This window comes from Melozone crissalis, unplaced genomic scaffold, assembly GCF_028551555.1.
Source record: "Melozone crissalis strain CALT ecotype California unplaced genomic scaffold, PUWL_Pcris_2 ptg000061l_1, whole genome shotgun sequence".
Lineage (NCBI taxonomy): Eukaryota > Metazoa > Chordata > Aves > Passeriformes > Passerellidae > Melozone > Melozone crissalis.
This window is the reverse complement of record NW_026535839.1, coordinates 8,210,923-8,224,194: the sequence shown is the minus strand read 5'-3', so window position 1 is coordinate 8,224,194 and position 13,272 is coordinate 8,210,923. Positions and strand designations below refer to the sequence as shown.

General features: G+C 42.4%; 1 protein-coding gene across 1 annotated transcript in view; it reads left to right on the top strand.

Moving 5' to 3' along the window:
• The window catches only part of SPOCK1 (SPARC (osteonectin), cwcv and kazal like domains proteoglycan 1), a 262,026-nt gene extending 250,156 nt beyond the window's left edge, over window positions 1–11,870 (top strand). The window contains exons 8-11 of the mRNA XM_054287845.1: window positions 4,221–4,442; window positions 5,046–5,108; window positions 10,171–10,308; window positions 11,288–11,870. Of these exons, the coding sequence (XP_054143820.1) occupies window positions 4,221–4,442; window positions 5,046–5,108; window positions 10,171–10,308; window positions 11,288–11,478 (614 nt within the window). The 3' untranslated portion in view covers window positions 11,479–11,870. The remainder of the gene's footprint in view (window positions 1–4,220; window positions 4,443–5,045; window positions 5,109–10,170; window positions 10,309–11,287) is intronic.
• The last annotated feature ends 1,402 nt before the right edge of the window (window positions 11,871–13,272 follow it).

Here is a 13,272-nt window from a genome sequence, read left to right as displayed (position 1 = left end):
CCCTTCATTAAACTGAGCCGGTTTGGTTGGGCCTGCAGGGTTTGAAAAGGCATGAACATCCCCAAATAATCCATTTTGGATGTACCCCCGCGGCAGTGGAAGGAGCAGATGGTGGGATGCCATGACTCCAGTGCCTTGGACACATCAGCTGTCCAGAGAAGGTTTTCCAGCAGAGATTTCTCTGTGCTACATTAATTTTTCAAGATGTTAGTGTGAGTGTAAATAAGCATTTTGAGTGTATTATGTTCACCCCTAGGTGAAGGAATAAAAAGTACACTCCTTCTTTTCTTTTTAAGTCTCTTGAAAGGAAAAGGAGGAGGAAGATCATTGTGTTTAGATTTCAAACCTTCTTTCCCTGAGCTCTCTGATCGCAGCAAAGCACTGTGGGCCAGGTACTTTGTCTTCTGAAGGCTTTGTGCAATTAAAATCTCCTCAATAAGTGATGTAAGAAACTCAGGAACGTGTTTTGACATAGGGAAATAATGGAACTAATTAGGTAGCAAGATCAGATTCAAATTGCTCCTGAGCCTGTTGACAATTCATAACATCCCCATATTGTATCCAGATAGTCTCCCTGGTTGAAGTGGGTGTTGTTTTTCTTTTACTAGAGGTCTATGCAATATAAAAGATTTTTTCCTGGGGAACATTTCTTCTTCTCCTTCTTTTATTTTAAGCGAGGGGGGAAATTAGGTTAATTATACCCCTGTTAATTTAATTGTAGTATGCTTTAATAAAATAAAAAATGGCTGATGTAAGTCAACTCTTGAAGGGGGAAAATAATTCTTTCATGCCAGAAGGTGTGTTTATTTTTAATAAGGATTTTCACCTAAAGACTTTTTTAAATTTAATTCCATTTTAGTTCAGAGGAGGTGGAGCATTTTCTGTGTTAATGGGATGAGAGACTTTTACATGTAGGTCACCAGCTTGATTTCCTTCCAGCTCTGTAGTGAATGAAAGTTGTCAGGATGCTGAACAGCTGTCAGTTGCAAAGAGGAACAAGATGGTCTTAGTCCAGGTCCTTGTGAGCAGGTGTCCAAATGAGAGCAGCCACCACCTCAGCTGACATTAATTGGCATCTGTGTGGGCAGCCTCTGCCAAGGAGCCAACAGGGATGTGGAGCCTGCACCATCCTCCTGCTTCTCACCAGAGGCACTGCAGCACTGAGCTGATGAACAGAAAATGCAGAGTTCTCACTGAGGTTGCTTATTCTGGGTCTGTTGTGCTGGAAATCCAGCCTGTTAACCAAGCACTGAATTCTTCACAGGATTATAGTATGGGGTTTGTTTCATCCAGAAAATTTCATCATATTAATAGATAAGTATATCAAAAGAGTTTAAAAAGAAGTTAATTCAGTCAACTTGTCCTCACCAGGCTGGTGGGAGCACAGTGACCTCCCATGAAGGTAAGTGAGCTCCAAAAGCCATTTTCCATCAGCTGCCCTGGTTATGCCATGAATCAGAGCCTGTGTTGGACAGTTAGGGGACATTTGGCTTTCACTCCTGGTGCTGGGTGCTGAGAACATCCAGGGTTCTTAGGTTTGGGCAGCAGATGCAATTTATGGACAGTACCTTTTACCAGGAGACAATATGGAGTTGCTGTTTACCTTGAACAACATACTGGGGGACAGTTAAAGAATTAACTTTCCACTGATAATAACCATCTAGCTAAGGATTTTCTGTCACACCTACCACTTCCATATTTAAGGACTTCCAGGCCACATTGTCTGGTAATCCAGCACTGTTTAGTAAACCAGCCTCTTAATGAATCTAATCTGGAACTCAGCTCACAACAGTGAAAGCTCCCTTTTTAATAAGAAATTATAATCAAAACTTCTTCAATTAATGTAATTAACTGTCTTCTCAATGACCTTTCCCAGCTGTATCTCCCACCCAGCCCTGATGATGTGTCACAGAGCAGCTTTGTGCTCCCTGCAGTCACTGCTGGTGATTTGCTCAGACAGATCCGTGCTGAGGACAGGCTGGTGGTGAATCCCCATTGCACACACAGGTGGAGATCTCCCAACAGGGAGGACAACAAGGCTCAGAAATAATCTACAGGCACTGTCAGAGGCAAGCTCATCCCAGATCTCCCTGCTTTGGTCCCTGCCAGTTAAGAGATGACTTTAGGGACCATTAGGGCTGAGCAACACATACCATGCTCAACTGATGATACAGCACACCTTGCAGTTACTCATCTTTTGCAGCAGTGCCACCACAGCATGTAAAATCCATTGTCAGAGAGAGCATCTGTGCAGAAACAGAGCAGACATTGGAAACTAACTCTTTTTCTCCTGAAAACTGTTAAAATGGGATAGCTGGAGCTGATCCCAGCTCCACCCTGCAGCTGAATGATCCACCCCAGCCTGTTTGACTACTTTTAGCCTGCCCTGGGTTGGGGAATCTGGCACCAAACACCTGCACAGGGCAAGACTGGGTGCCCTCTCCTGTTGCTCTGTAAAGGCAAAGGTGAGGAATCTTAAATCCTTTCACTTCACAAAAGATTTTGCACAGTGACCAAATCCTGCTTGCCTTCTTTAGATGACTTCAATTATTTAAGTGAATATTTCTAATTGCTTCAGCAAGGCAAGCAGCTCCCCCCTACATCTACTCACACAGCCTTGTTCTTTTTCACTGTGCTCAAACATGATTAGATAATGTTATGGGAGATAACAGCATAAAAATGTGATGAAATGTTCAGCATGATTTCTCTCTTCCCTTTCTGAGCTGCTCTAGCCCTGAGGAAATGGTTTTACCTTCTTCCTTCCTTAGAGAAACATGTATTATGAATGACACAAACCTTCCCATTAGTTAACCCTTCTGATTATCCCTCTGTGTCACTGACAACCTTCAGCCACAGCTGCATACGAAAACCACAGCTTCCAGCAAAAAGCCCTGCTCTCCTTTGGATTCATGCCTAAAATAGCAAGTAGGGTGCAGAGCTTGGGCAAACTGTCAGCATGATTCCAGCAACATCTCAGCTTTCACTTCAACAAAGCAGCATCCTGAAAGGAACACATACAGCAAATAAAGCTAAGCCTAACCTCTTTCAGTGAAAGTTGCAGCTGAAGGAAAAAGCTCATCAGGCTTCTCTCCATGGCCCAAAGCAAAGTGAGAGTGCACAGGCAGGTTATTGCTCCCAGCTGGAGCAGTGTGAGCACCAGGGGTGTCAGGAGCCCTCTGTCCCTGCAAATCCCCAACCAATGGATTCATGTTTCTGAGTCCTGGTTGAAACCAGTACCCTTGTTATCAGATTTATTATCTCTATATTACAAATATACTTCCTTACATTGTAGATAACTTGGAATTTAGTCTAAGCATTGAAAAAATACCATGACAGTGTAATTTATAGTGCCCCACACCACTGTTTTTCTGGAGACTGCAGGATCCTGGAACGTGTCTCTCGTATACACAGTGGGTATCTATATGCATGACTTGGGCTTTTGATAACCACTGCTGCTGCAGCAGTCTTTGAAGAATCTGGGCTATTAAAATGAATGATGGTGATGGTTTCCAAAGCGCTGGAGAAGCAGAATCCTGTGTTGCTGCAGCAAGGTGCTGGTACAGCATACGAGAGCATGGGCAGCTCCAGCTGAGGCTGTGCCCGCCCTCAGAGTGATGTGAGGAGCAGAGACACTTCACCTCTTCCCTCCCCCAGACAGCTCACAGTCCAGATCAAAGCAGTTTGTTGTCACAAACCACAGACAGGCCTTTGAAAAGTGAAAAGCAAGGATGAGAGGTAGAAGGTGAGAATACAGCAGGAAAGAATGTGATCAGGCAACTAGAAACAAGTCTGGGAAACAGGATTTAAATTGCATTCAGATACAGTCTAGGTTGAAAATATGGTGGATGCAGCCTTTTCTCATCACATTTCAGTTTCCTGGAACCAGACCAAGACACTGACTGAGAACTGAAGAAAAAAAAAGGGCAAGAATTTTTTGAGTAGAGATAACTTTAAATTACAGAAACCAGTTCTGAACCTCAGCCCTCTCTACCCCACAGGTCCCACAGAGTGTGAGTTTTGCTCTGGTTTGTAGCTGTGCTTGGGTTTAAGCTTTACACAGTGAGTTCAGTCATAGGATTTTGTTCTGCTTTGAGCAAGTCAGCTCAAAGTTCAGAGTCCAGCCCCAAAAACAAAAGGTGGCAGGGCTTCACCTTAGAGTGGTTCCTGTGCTGGGGTCATACTGGGGTTCAGCTGGGGAATATTTGCCTGTCTTCTTACAGGATTTGACACCAGCATCCTACCAATCTGTAAGGATTCCTTAGGCTGGATGTTCAACAAGCTTGACATGAACTATGACCTGCTGCTGGATCCCTCGGAGATCAGTGCCATTTACCTGGACAAGTACGAGCCGTGTGTCAAACCGCTCTTCAACTCCTGCGACTCCTTCAAGGACGGGAAGCTTTCCAACAACGAGTGGTGCTACTGCTTCCAGAAGCCAGGAGGTGAGCTGGGCCATGAGCAATGCAAACAGGAGCTGTTTGGCTCTCCCTGTGTCTCAGGGCCTGCCTGTAGAGTTTGCTCATAGGCAGGCAGGTGTGTTGAAAGCCCTTTTTCTCAGCACCAGTGTGAACGGCATTCTGGAACCATGTTTATTGTCATAGATGAACTATATTAACATCTCTTGATCATTAAAGCAAATAAAGTAGTAAGTGTCACTGCACACAGTCTAGAAATAAGCTCTGTTGCTGACAGAAAGCTCAAGAATTTGCTCTTTTATTAACACAGAATTTAGCCAATTAGCAAGTCATAAATCAGGGAGCTGGCATGATGTCAGTTTGGTGAAAAGAGAGGTAGAATGGTTTAACAATTAAAATGGCCCCCAAACGCTACTCTCAACTACAGTGTGTTGCCTTTTTTTTTCTTTTTTTTTTTTTTTAATTAGTGGAGCTAATGACATAAATTTGTTTTGCAGTACAGTACCAGCATATGGGCTTCTCTCAGTCCCAGGTGTACAGTAGCCCACATTTCATGTCAGCAGTGAAGCCAGTCATTACAGAGCCTGTCCCGTGCCATCTGGAAACTGATTCTTATACATTATATTTTAGGTCTTCCTTGCCAGAATGAAATGAATAGAATTCAAAAGCTAAGTAGAGGGAAGAGTCTGTTGGGTAAGTTCGATTACTTGCTATTCATTTGCTCAACTAATTAAAGCTTCTGTGATTATTGTAACTTTATATGCAGTAATGGTTTTTCAATTAGAGACTAATGTTTTGAGTCGGGAATATGCAGCACGGAGCGTAGGCCTGACACTATGAAATTAAACAAATAATGAGATAGCAACACACAGAACAGGTGTCAGCATGGCAACGGGTTCAGAGCTAATTTACAGCTCTCCAGAAATGCAAAGCCTTGTCTGCACAGAGCTTAATACTGCCTTCATCACCTCACAGGTCAGAGTAAGAACTGGGAGGCTGCTTGATACTCAAGGTTCCCATTTTTGAAGGGTGACTGAAGGTGTATAGCCAATGCATTCATGGTCTCTTCCAGTTGTGGTACAATGCAGGCTTTCCTTGGGGTTCAATTTCGCTAATTACTCTTTAAAATATTTCAGTATATTGAGTGTATATGAAAACAGGAATTCATATCACCTCATTTTAGGCAGCTTGCAGGATGCTTCATGCTGTAAGATGTGGTCATGCCTGTCCCTCTCTCTCTCGTGCCTATTGGGAGCCTGAATTGATTCATTACTTACTCTGATGGATATCTAAAATTAGGTTAAACAAATCCCCATCTGGCATTTTCCCAATTTATTGCTGGAAAATCAGGTTGCTGAACTGAAAAAAATTCAAGTGACTAATTCCCTACCCTAAAATCACCCAGTGATGTGTGGCCTGGTGTTTGTGCGCTGGTGTTTTACCAAAACTTGTGTCCCAGCGCATTGTGCACACAGAGCCCAGCCCCTGAGGCACAGCAGGACAGATGCAAGCCCTGCACTTCACCCTTGAGGAGTGGCTGACCTCAGCCCAGCTGTCAGCCCCATCATGGAGAGCATGTCCGGCTCCCAGAGCATCCCCAGCTGCAGCCCAGGGTGTGCTCAGCTCTGCTGCAGGGCTGCTCGTGCCTCCCACACTGCAGCCTGCTGCTCCTCAGGCTCAGCACACCCTGCAAAGCTCAGCTCTGCCAAATCCTGCCTCTCCTAGATGCCACTGCCTTTTGGGCTCAAGGTTCAGGTGCCTTGTGAACAATCCCAACCTGGATTCATTGCTTTAAATAAGAAGAAGAATAAACATTCCTGGGACTGTAGTTTAGATCCATCATCCTTTCATAGCAAGTTTACATGAAGATTAGGATGTTTCAGAGTCACAGCTCCTGCTGTTCCTAGCTGTGGGAGCAAAGGGAGGATTGATCACTTGGGATATGTGTGCTCCATTCAGTAAATATTCTGCATTTGTGTTCAAGGGAATGTTGAGGCAAAGGAAGTAACAATGTTCTCTGTCTCATGGGTGTCATGATTTTCAGTCACCTAAAAGAATAAGAAGCCCAGTTCTTAACAGATAGCTTTGACTATCCCATATTTATTTTATGCTTTGCTGTTATTTTCTACGTGCAATAAATGTCATCTAGGTTGGAACATAGGTAGTTTGTTCTGGTGTGTGGGAAGAATGATGCCTGGGTTGCAGGTAGTTCAACATGCAGGTGGTTGTAGCACATGTCACTGGATCTGAGCACAGTAGCAGGAGTAAAATGACAAAGTAAAAGCAGTAGGAATGGTCCCTTAGCACAAATAACTTCTAGTCAACTGTATTAATAAAAAAAAAAAAATAGAAGAAGAATGAAAGTGGTGAAGTTCAACAAATCAAGGTGTCAGGCACAGGTTGTTCCACAAGCTAGAAAATTATAATATAAAGAGGAACTCTTTGCTTCACCTACCCTGAAAGTCTTCCTGCATAATGACACCTGTCATGGAGATTTTAATTTGATATCAGAGCTATTTATACAGCAGAAAACATTGTCTTTTCTCTTCACTGTCTGAAAAATCATTCAAATGGAAGCTCAAACATACACGTGACTGGTAGCAATGGTAAAGTTGGAAAAGAGAGATAAGTATTTTCAAAGAAAGTAATATTTAATTATTCTCTTTCCTCCTCTGACCCTGACATAGAGAGCACAGCACTTACAGTTTGGGTACTAGCATGAAGAATGTTTTTGTTAACTTGTATCCATTGATAAAAATGATGACTTTTGATATTTCCTTCTCTATATATTTTTCAAAACACATGACAGTTGGAACAAAGTACTTCAAAGCCATTGCCATTAGATATGTTGAATTTGGAGGCTTTCAAATGAAGTCTAGCATCCCAGGAGACTGAATTAAAAAGTAAACAGCACTATTCATCTTTTCCTACCAGATTTATCTGGAGTACAATTAACTGCAGAGACTGTACTTTTAGAGCATACAACTGTGCAGCCTGATAATGCTTCTCCCACTCCACTAAAGTAATAAATTTCTGCTCCCATCACTGTTTTCTCCTATATCAACCCTGTGGATTTAGCTAATATAATAGCTAATACCAGGAGCTGTGTGCTGGCTAGTACTTACTTCTGACAGACTTTTACCTCTATCTTTAGCATATAATTATACTCCTCCTGTTCTCTAAGGAAGAGGAGTGTTATATAGATAAGGAAATGATGCAAAAAAAAAAAAAAAAAAGAGGTCTAGGTCTGGGTCCATAGAGAGGATACAGATGCAACAGTGCTGTTCAAGTTTGTGTGGAATAACCAAACCCTTCCCAGGACAAAGGCAGATGGGGAGGCAGGATTCAGTAGCTTGAGGCAGTTTGTGGGGAGGGACTCACATTTTGTGAGTCCAGGCTTGTGGGAAGCACTGCCTGTGCAGGAACCTCTGGAGAGGAAAGCTGCAGATGTTCCCTGATGCCAAACCCAGCGAATGGCCTGTCTGGGTGTCATGCTCCAGGATAGCAGAGCTTGCAGCCAGCTCATTTCTAACAGAGAGGCTGATTTGTGTACATTTGTGTACAGTTCACAGGGAGAATCATCACGTTGTGCAACACTTGTTCCCAGCCACTCTCTATCCTCTCCAGATTATCACCTGCACCTGACACATCAGACAGGACATGCTGCATCCTCCCTCTGAGGGTTGGCAAATACTGGGACATTAGTATGCACAGATAAATGTTTAAAGCTCCAGTGTTGCATACAAATTGGCATGAATTTCCCACGCAGAAGGAAAAGCACCTTCCACTCTTCACTGTGACCCAAAGTGTGAATCTATTCCACACACAGTTATCTTGGCACTGAGCCTGGGCCACAATTTATTTTTAAATCTTCTAAAGCTTTTACAGGCAGAGTGGAACATTTTCATACCTTACAAGAAACAGTGAAACTATGCAAAAAGGCCTGTTTGAAAGAAGGAAAAGGTTGCATTGCCCTAGGAAAAGAGAAAGCATGAGACAGTTTAAAATGCAGAAACTGTTCTCTGCTCACCCTGTAATGCCCCTCAGGTGCCCCTTTGATCCTTCCCTGGAGCCAGATGTTGATCAGATATAAAAGGGCAGCTCTAGTGGTGTGGGTACAGCTGTGCTGATTTACACCAGTTCCAAGTCAGCACCTGAGCACTTTTCCCAAGGTTGTGTACGGTTTGATAAACATTTGCAGTGCTTATCAGAGGCAGGACATGAGCATAAAAATAAAAAAAATCTTTCCTAATTGATATTGAAATGAAGTTTTGAATACTGATTACTAACTTACAAAAACCTGCCAAGGCAAATACATATGTTTATTATTAAAACTATTGTCTTATAAATAGTGACAATTAATCTTTGATAGTTGCTAGCATGTATTTGTACATGAACATAATGGTGATTCCTATTAGCAAACCTGCTACAAGATCATGCTTTGACATTATTTAAAATATTCTCACTCATGGATGTGGTCTCCAAAACTGATGTGATAAACAAAGATTTCTGCAGATGTTCAAAGGTTTCTCTTCTCATCTCCCAGAACCTGTATTAGCAGCACTCAAACTTTGGACAAGATCTGCAGAGCAATGAGTTTGGATATTCAGATTCACTTTGTGTGAATTTCAGATTCACTCTCTGTGTGCATGAGACTGACTGACTTCCACTTTCATGTCTTTTATAGAGGAAATCTGGTGACATTTGGGCAGCACCTTCTCATTCATCTTTTCCTGTGAGAAATGTAGTGGAAGTGGCCCCTTTGACACATGTGCTGTCTGAATAGATGCTACACATGGAACTAGTTAAAAAACTTTACTGAACCACCAGTAAATCACTGGTATCTTTGACAGAGGAGAAAAACACTTTCTCAAAAATCGTTTGAGACAAGAAATTTGGGGGCAAGGGGGTGTTTATGCCATGTTTCAAATTGAAGCAATTGACAAAGAAGGGAAAAATGAATGTACTGACCTCCAGCGGGAATAAAGCTAACTCATCTCCAAGAACAAGAGGACTTTTCATACTGAAGTACATTTGCTGTATCTGCTGAAAAGGGTGGGAACAATAACATAGGTTTCTCCTGAGAGTTTCCCTCTCTGCAGAAGCCAGAATGAACCACACTCTACAAGGCTGAAATCTATTGGTTTTATTGTGAGACAAAACTTGGGCTTCAAATCCTAAGACTTACTGATTCAGATCCTGTTGTCCCTCTCTGTAAAGCCTGTGCATTATTTCTTCTTTTATACATGGGAGCTCTCAGTAAGTCAGGGGATGGGCCTGAGATGAGTATGAATAGCAAGCAGATGGCAGATACCTTCCAGGGATAATTACAGTGTTGTGGAAAGACTCATGTGATAAACACTGAAGGAGTGCAAATGGAGGGAAATACAGAACTAATGAAGTTGGGGTAATTATCCAGTTGGGAAGAAAAGTTTTAAAACCAGGACTTAAATGTGAAAAGGCTCTGTGGGAATATCAATCATTCAGGGCAGACTGAAGCTCTCTCTAGAGCTGTGTGACACTCTCCTCTGTGTGCTGGATATGAACAAACATTTATACTCTGTGACCAGGTTGTCTGAAAAGAGTTCACCAGAAATAATTCCTTTACCCTTTCAGGCACCAGATAATCACACGTATTTCCTTGCCAACATTGTCAAGATCTTCATGTGTATAAGTGCTAAGTTCATAATACCCTGTGTGTGTGTTTGCTCCTGCAGAGGATTGCATTACTGAGCACACCTTATATTTTATTCAGGTGCTTTCATCCCCCGCTGCAATGAGGAAGGTTATTACAAAGCCACGCAGTGCCATGGCAGCACAGGGCAGTGCTGGTGTGTTGATAAGTATGGCAATGAGATAGCTGGCTCCAGAAAGCAAGGCACAGTCAGCTGTGGTGAGTAATGATCTGCTTTCCTCAAACAATGGGGGAATTAACACTGCTGTAACCCTGCCATTGCTGTACCACCACCCAGGATGATGACAAGAGGGAAAACACAAGTAGCACAGTTCAAAGTGCTCCTCTGTTCTCCTGTTCACACACAAATGGGGCCCTCATGGGTCCTTTGGACAGCAGGGGTGCAGCACAAGTTAGCAGGCAATAACCACTGTTAAGGTATTTTTGCTACAAGCCTGGAAAGTGCAGTTAGTGATATTAAATTAAGGAACTGGGGTTGATCTGCATGGTTATTAAATACATTGTTCTGTATACTCTGGAATGCACATCTACTGGAACTTTCCAGACAAGGGAAGGCCTAAATGTGTAAAATTGTGTGCATTAGCAGCCAAGCCCTATACAACTGCTGACAGGACAATATTGTGTAGGTAAGTGAAATCACCAATTAGCTGTTGTGCCCAGACAAGGAAGATGTCACCTACAGTCCTTTAGAGTGCCTCAGGGATGGTTTTGAGTGCAGCTTTCTTTTTTGAGGAGCAGAGATCTAGAAGGTCCAGGATGCCCAGAATAACATCACAGATCTTAGGTTCAATAGCTACATTTACAGAGTGAGGTTTATGCACTCAAATAAAACCATTTTTTAATTTTTTTTTTAGCATAGTATACAGAGCAGTGATGAAATGAAAGGAATAATGATTTTCTGGCCTGCATGCACATGTTCTGGAATTTTCCAGTCAAGCCTCTAGGAGGAAGACAATGCATAAGGGGGCGTTTTATGCAAAAAAATTCAGAGTTTATAGATATGTATTTTTCCCAGTTCAGAATGAAAATTGATATTTTAAGGTTGTTTCGTGAAAGCTGAACCAATTAATTTAAAAAATAACATTGCAAATGACAGTGGCTTGCATGACAATGATAGTGATTAATGTGGAATTTGGTGTTCTGTGAGGAAATGACCTTTCCTGCTCACCTGTTTCAGAAGAAGAGCAAGAAACCTCAGGGGATTTTGGCAGTGGTGGATCTGTTGTATTGTTGGATGATTTGGAAGAGGAACCTGAAGCAACAAAAAAAGACAAAGAAGGGAAACTGAAGATTCATGTAAGAGCAGCTAATGAAGATGATGAAGATGAAGATGATGATAAGGATGATGAAATTGGTTATATATGGTAGTGCCCATCATGATGAGGACTCACATTTTGCACAATATTGCAACTCACATCATATCTCTGCAATTGTATCTGAGAGTACCTGGCACAAAAATTCCCTCTCTACTGAGTTTAATTTTGTATAGCCAATTTAATTTGGATGACAACTTTTTTTTCCAGCAAAGGACTGTTTGGAATACAGCTTTTGTTCAGTTGGTTTGGGGGATTTTTGTTCTATCCACAGGGGCAATCAGTTTTGTTTCAAAACCATTTTGTGTCTTAATCCTCATTTGCACCACTAATGAAATCCGTCCTGTGAAAGAATCCTGGAAGGGGCTCAAAAAAAAACAATACAAAGGCTTAGAAGCCGCTCTCATGTCAGAGAATTTGTGTCATAAATTGTTACCTGAATCATATGAGAAGAAGGTTTTTCTTTCATGAAGAAGGAAAAGCAGGTGCCTCGTTTTCCAGTATATATTTATAATGTCCCAGTGAAGAGTAAGTATCTTTGGACAGTGGCTGCCCAGTACCAGGGGTTTAATCCAGAGGAAAACTCAGGACTGGCAGGACTTTCCCTTCCTTCCACTCTCTGAGCATGAGTCAACAGGTTTAGTCCAGCTCACACTGAAGGCAAAACTCCCACCAGGGCACAATCAGCTCACTGACACTCTTTATTTGATAAAGAACACGACCTTCTTGATCTTAAGAGATGCTGCAGCTGTCCTGGACCAAGGGTGTTTAAGGGGAGAGCATTTGGTGAATTTGTAGCACCACAAGCACCCCCAGAGCTGTTCCTCAGCTGCTCATTTGCACCAGGAGGGTCCCTGATAACACACAGGCAGCTCTGCTCCCAGCTCACACACCTCAGAGCTCTCTGTTCTCCACTGAGCAGCCCTCCTCCCAAAGCCAGAATGCTGCCCAAGACACCAACCCTCAAAATGTACAGATACCTGTTTAAAAAAGCAGTTTTAGGTGGTGATATTGCAAAAGCAAAACCCTTTGGCTCAGTGTGGCTGCACGCTTGTAGTACACACTCCTAAAAGAGAATAGAATTAAAATCCAATCTGTGATTCCCTCAATACCTCCCATATATTCAAAGCTCTTGTATCAGAGCATATTGACATTACATTATTTGCAGTGTCCTTTCCCATGGCAGTTCTCAGATACAGTAATGTGCTGTGGTGATCTTTTATTGTTTTTGCTGTTTTGTGAAGCAGTAAGAGGAACCTTAACCTCACTCTTGCAGTAGGATGCAGGTGTAAGTATTTTAGCAGAGCCTGTGGTTGGCCAGTGAGTTATTTTGCAGAATGAAAAACGTGTTTTTTATAACAAAAACTAATTAGATTTTTTTTCTGAGTTAATGGTGGATATAGAGGTGGAGACAGCATTGAGTCACAACATGGTTGTCTACATAGTTAGTTGAAAGCTGGAAAATACCACACAGGTTGGCAGAAGTCAGTTTTTAGGTACATTGGCCTGGGGATGTTGGCTCTCAGCCCTCTCCAAAGCCAGTGCCTGCCTGGCAGCCCTCTGGGTAGGACCTCTGCTTTCAGATGTGATCAGAAGTGGAATTCCTTTCAGGTACCATGTGCTGCAGGGGCTCTCCTGTTTTCTCCTCTTTTATTTCCTATTTATCCAGATCAATGACTTGAGAACAAAGAGCAAGCCTACATAATCATTATTAATGCAGAAGGATGTGTAAAACCATGAGGAATTTGTTGTTTCACGCCCCTGCATCCTCCCAAAAATCTGCCATCACAGTCATTTGCAAAAGGCCTGCAATCTGCGCTGCCTCAAATAAATCCCTTTGGTTTTCCCA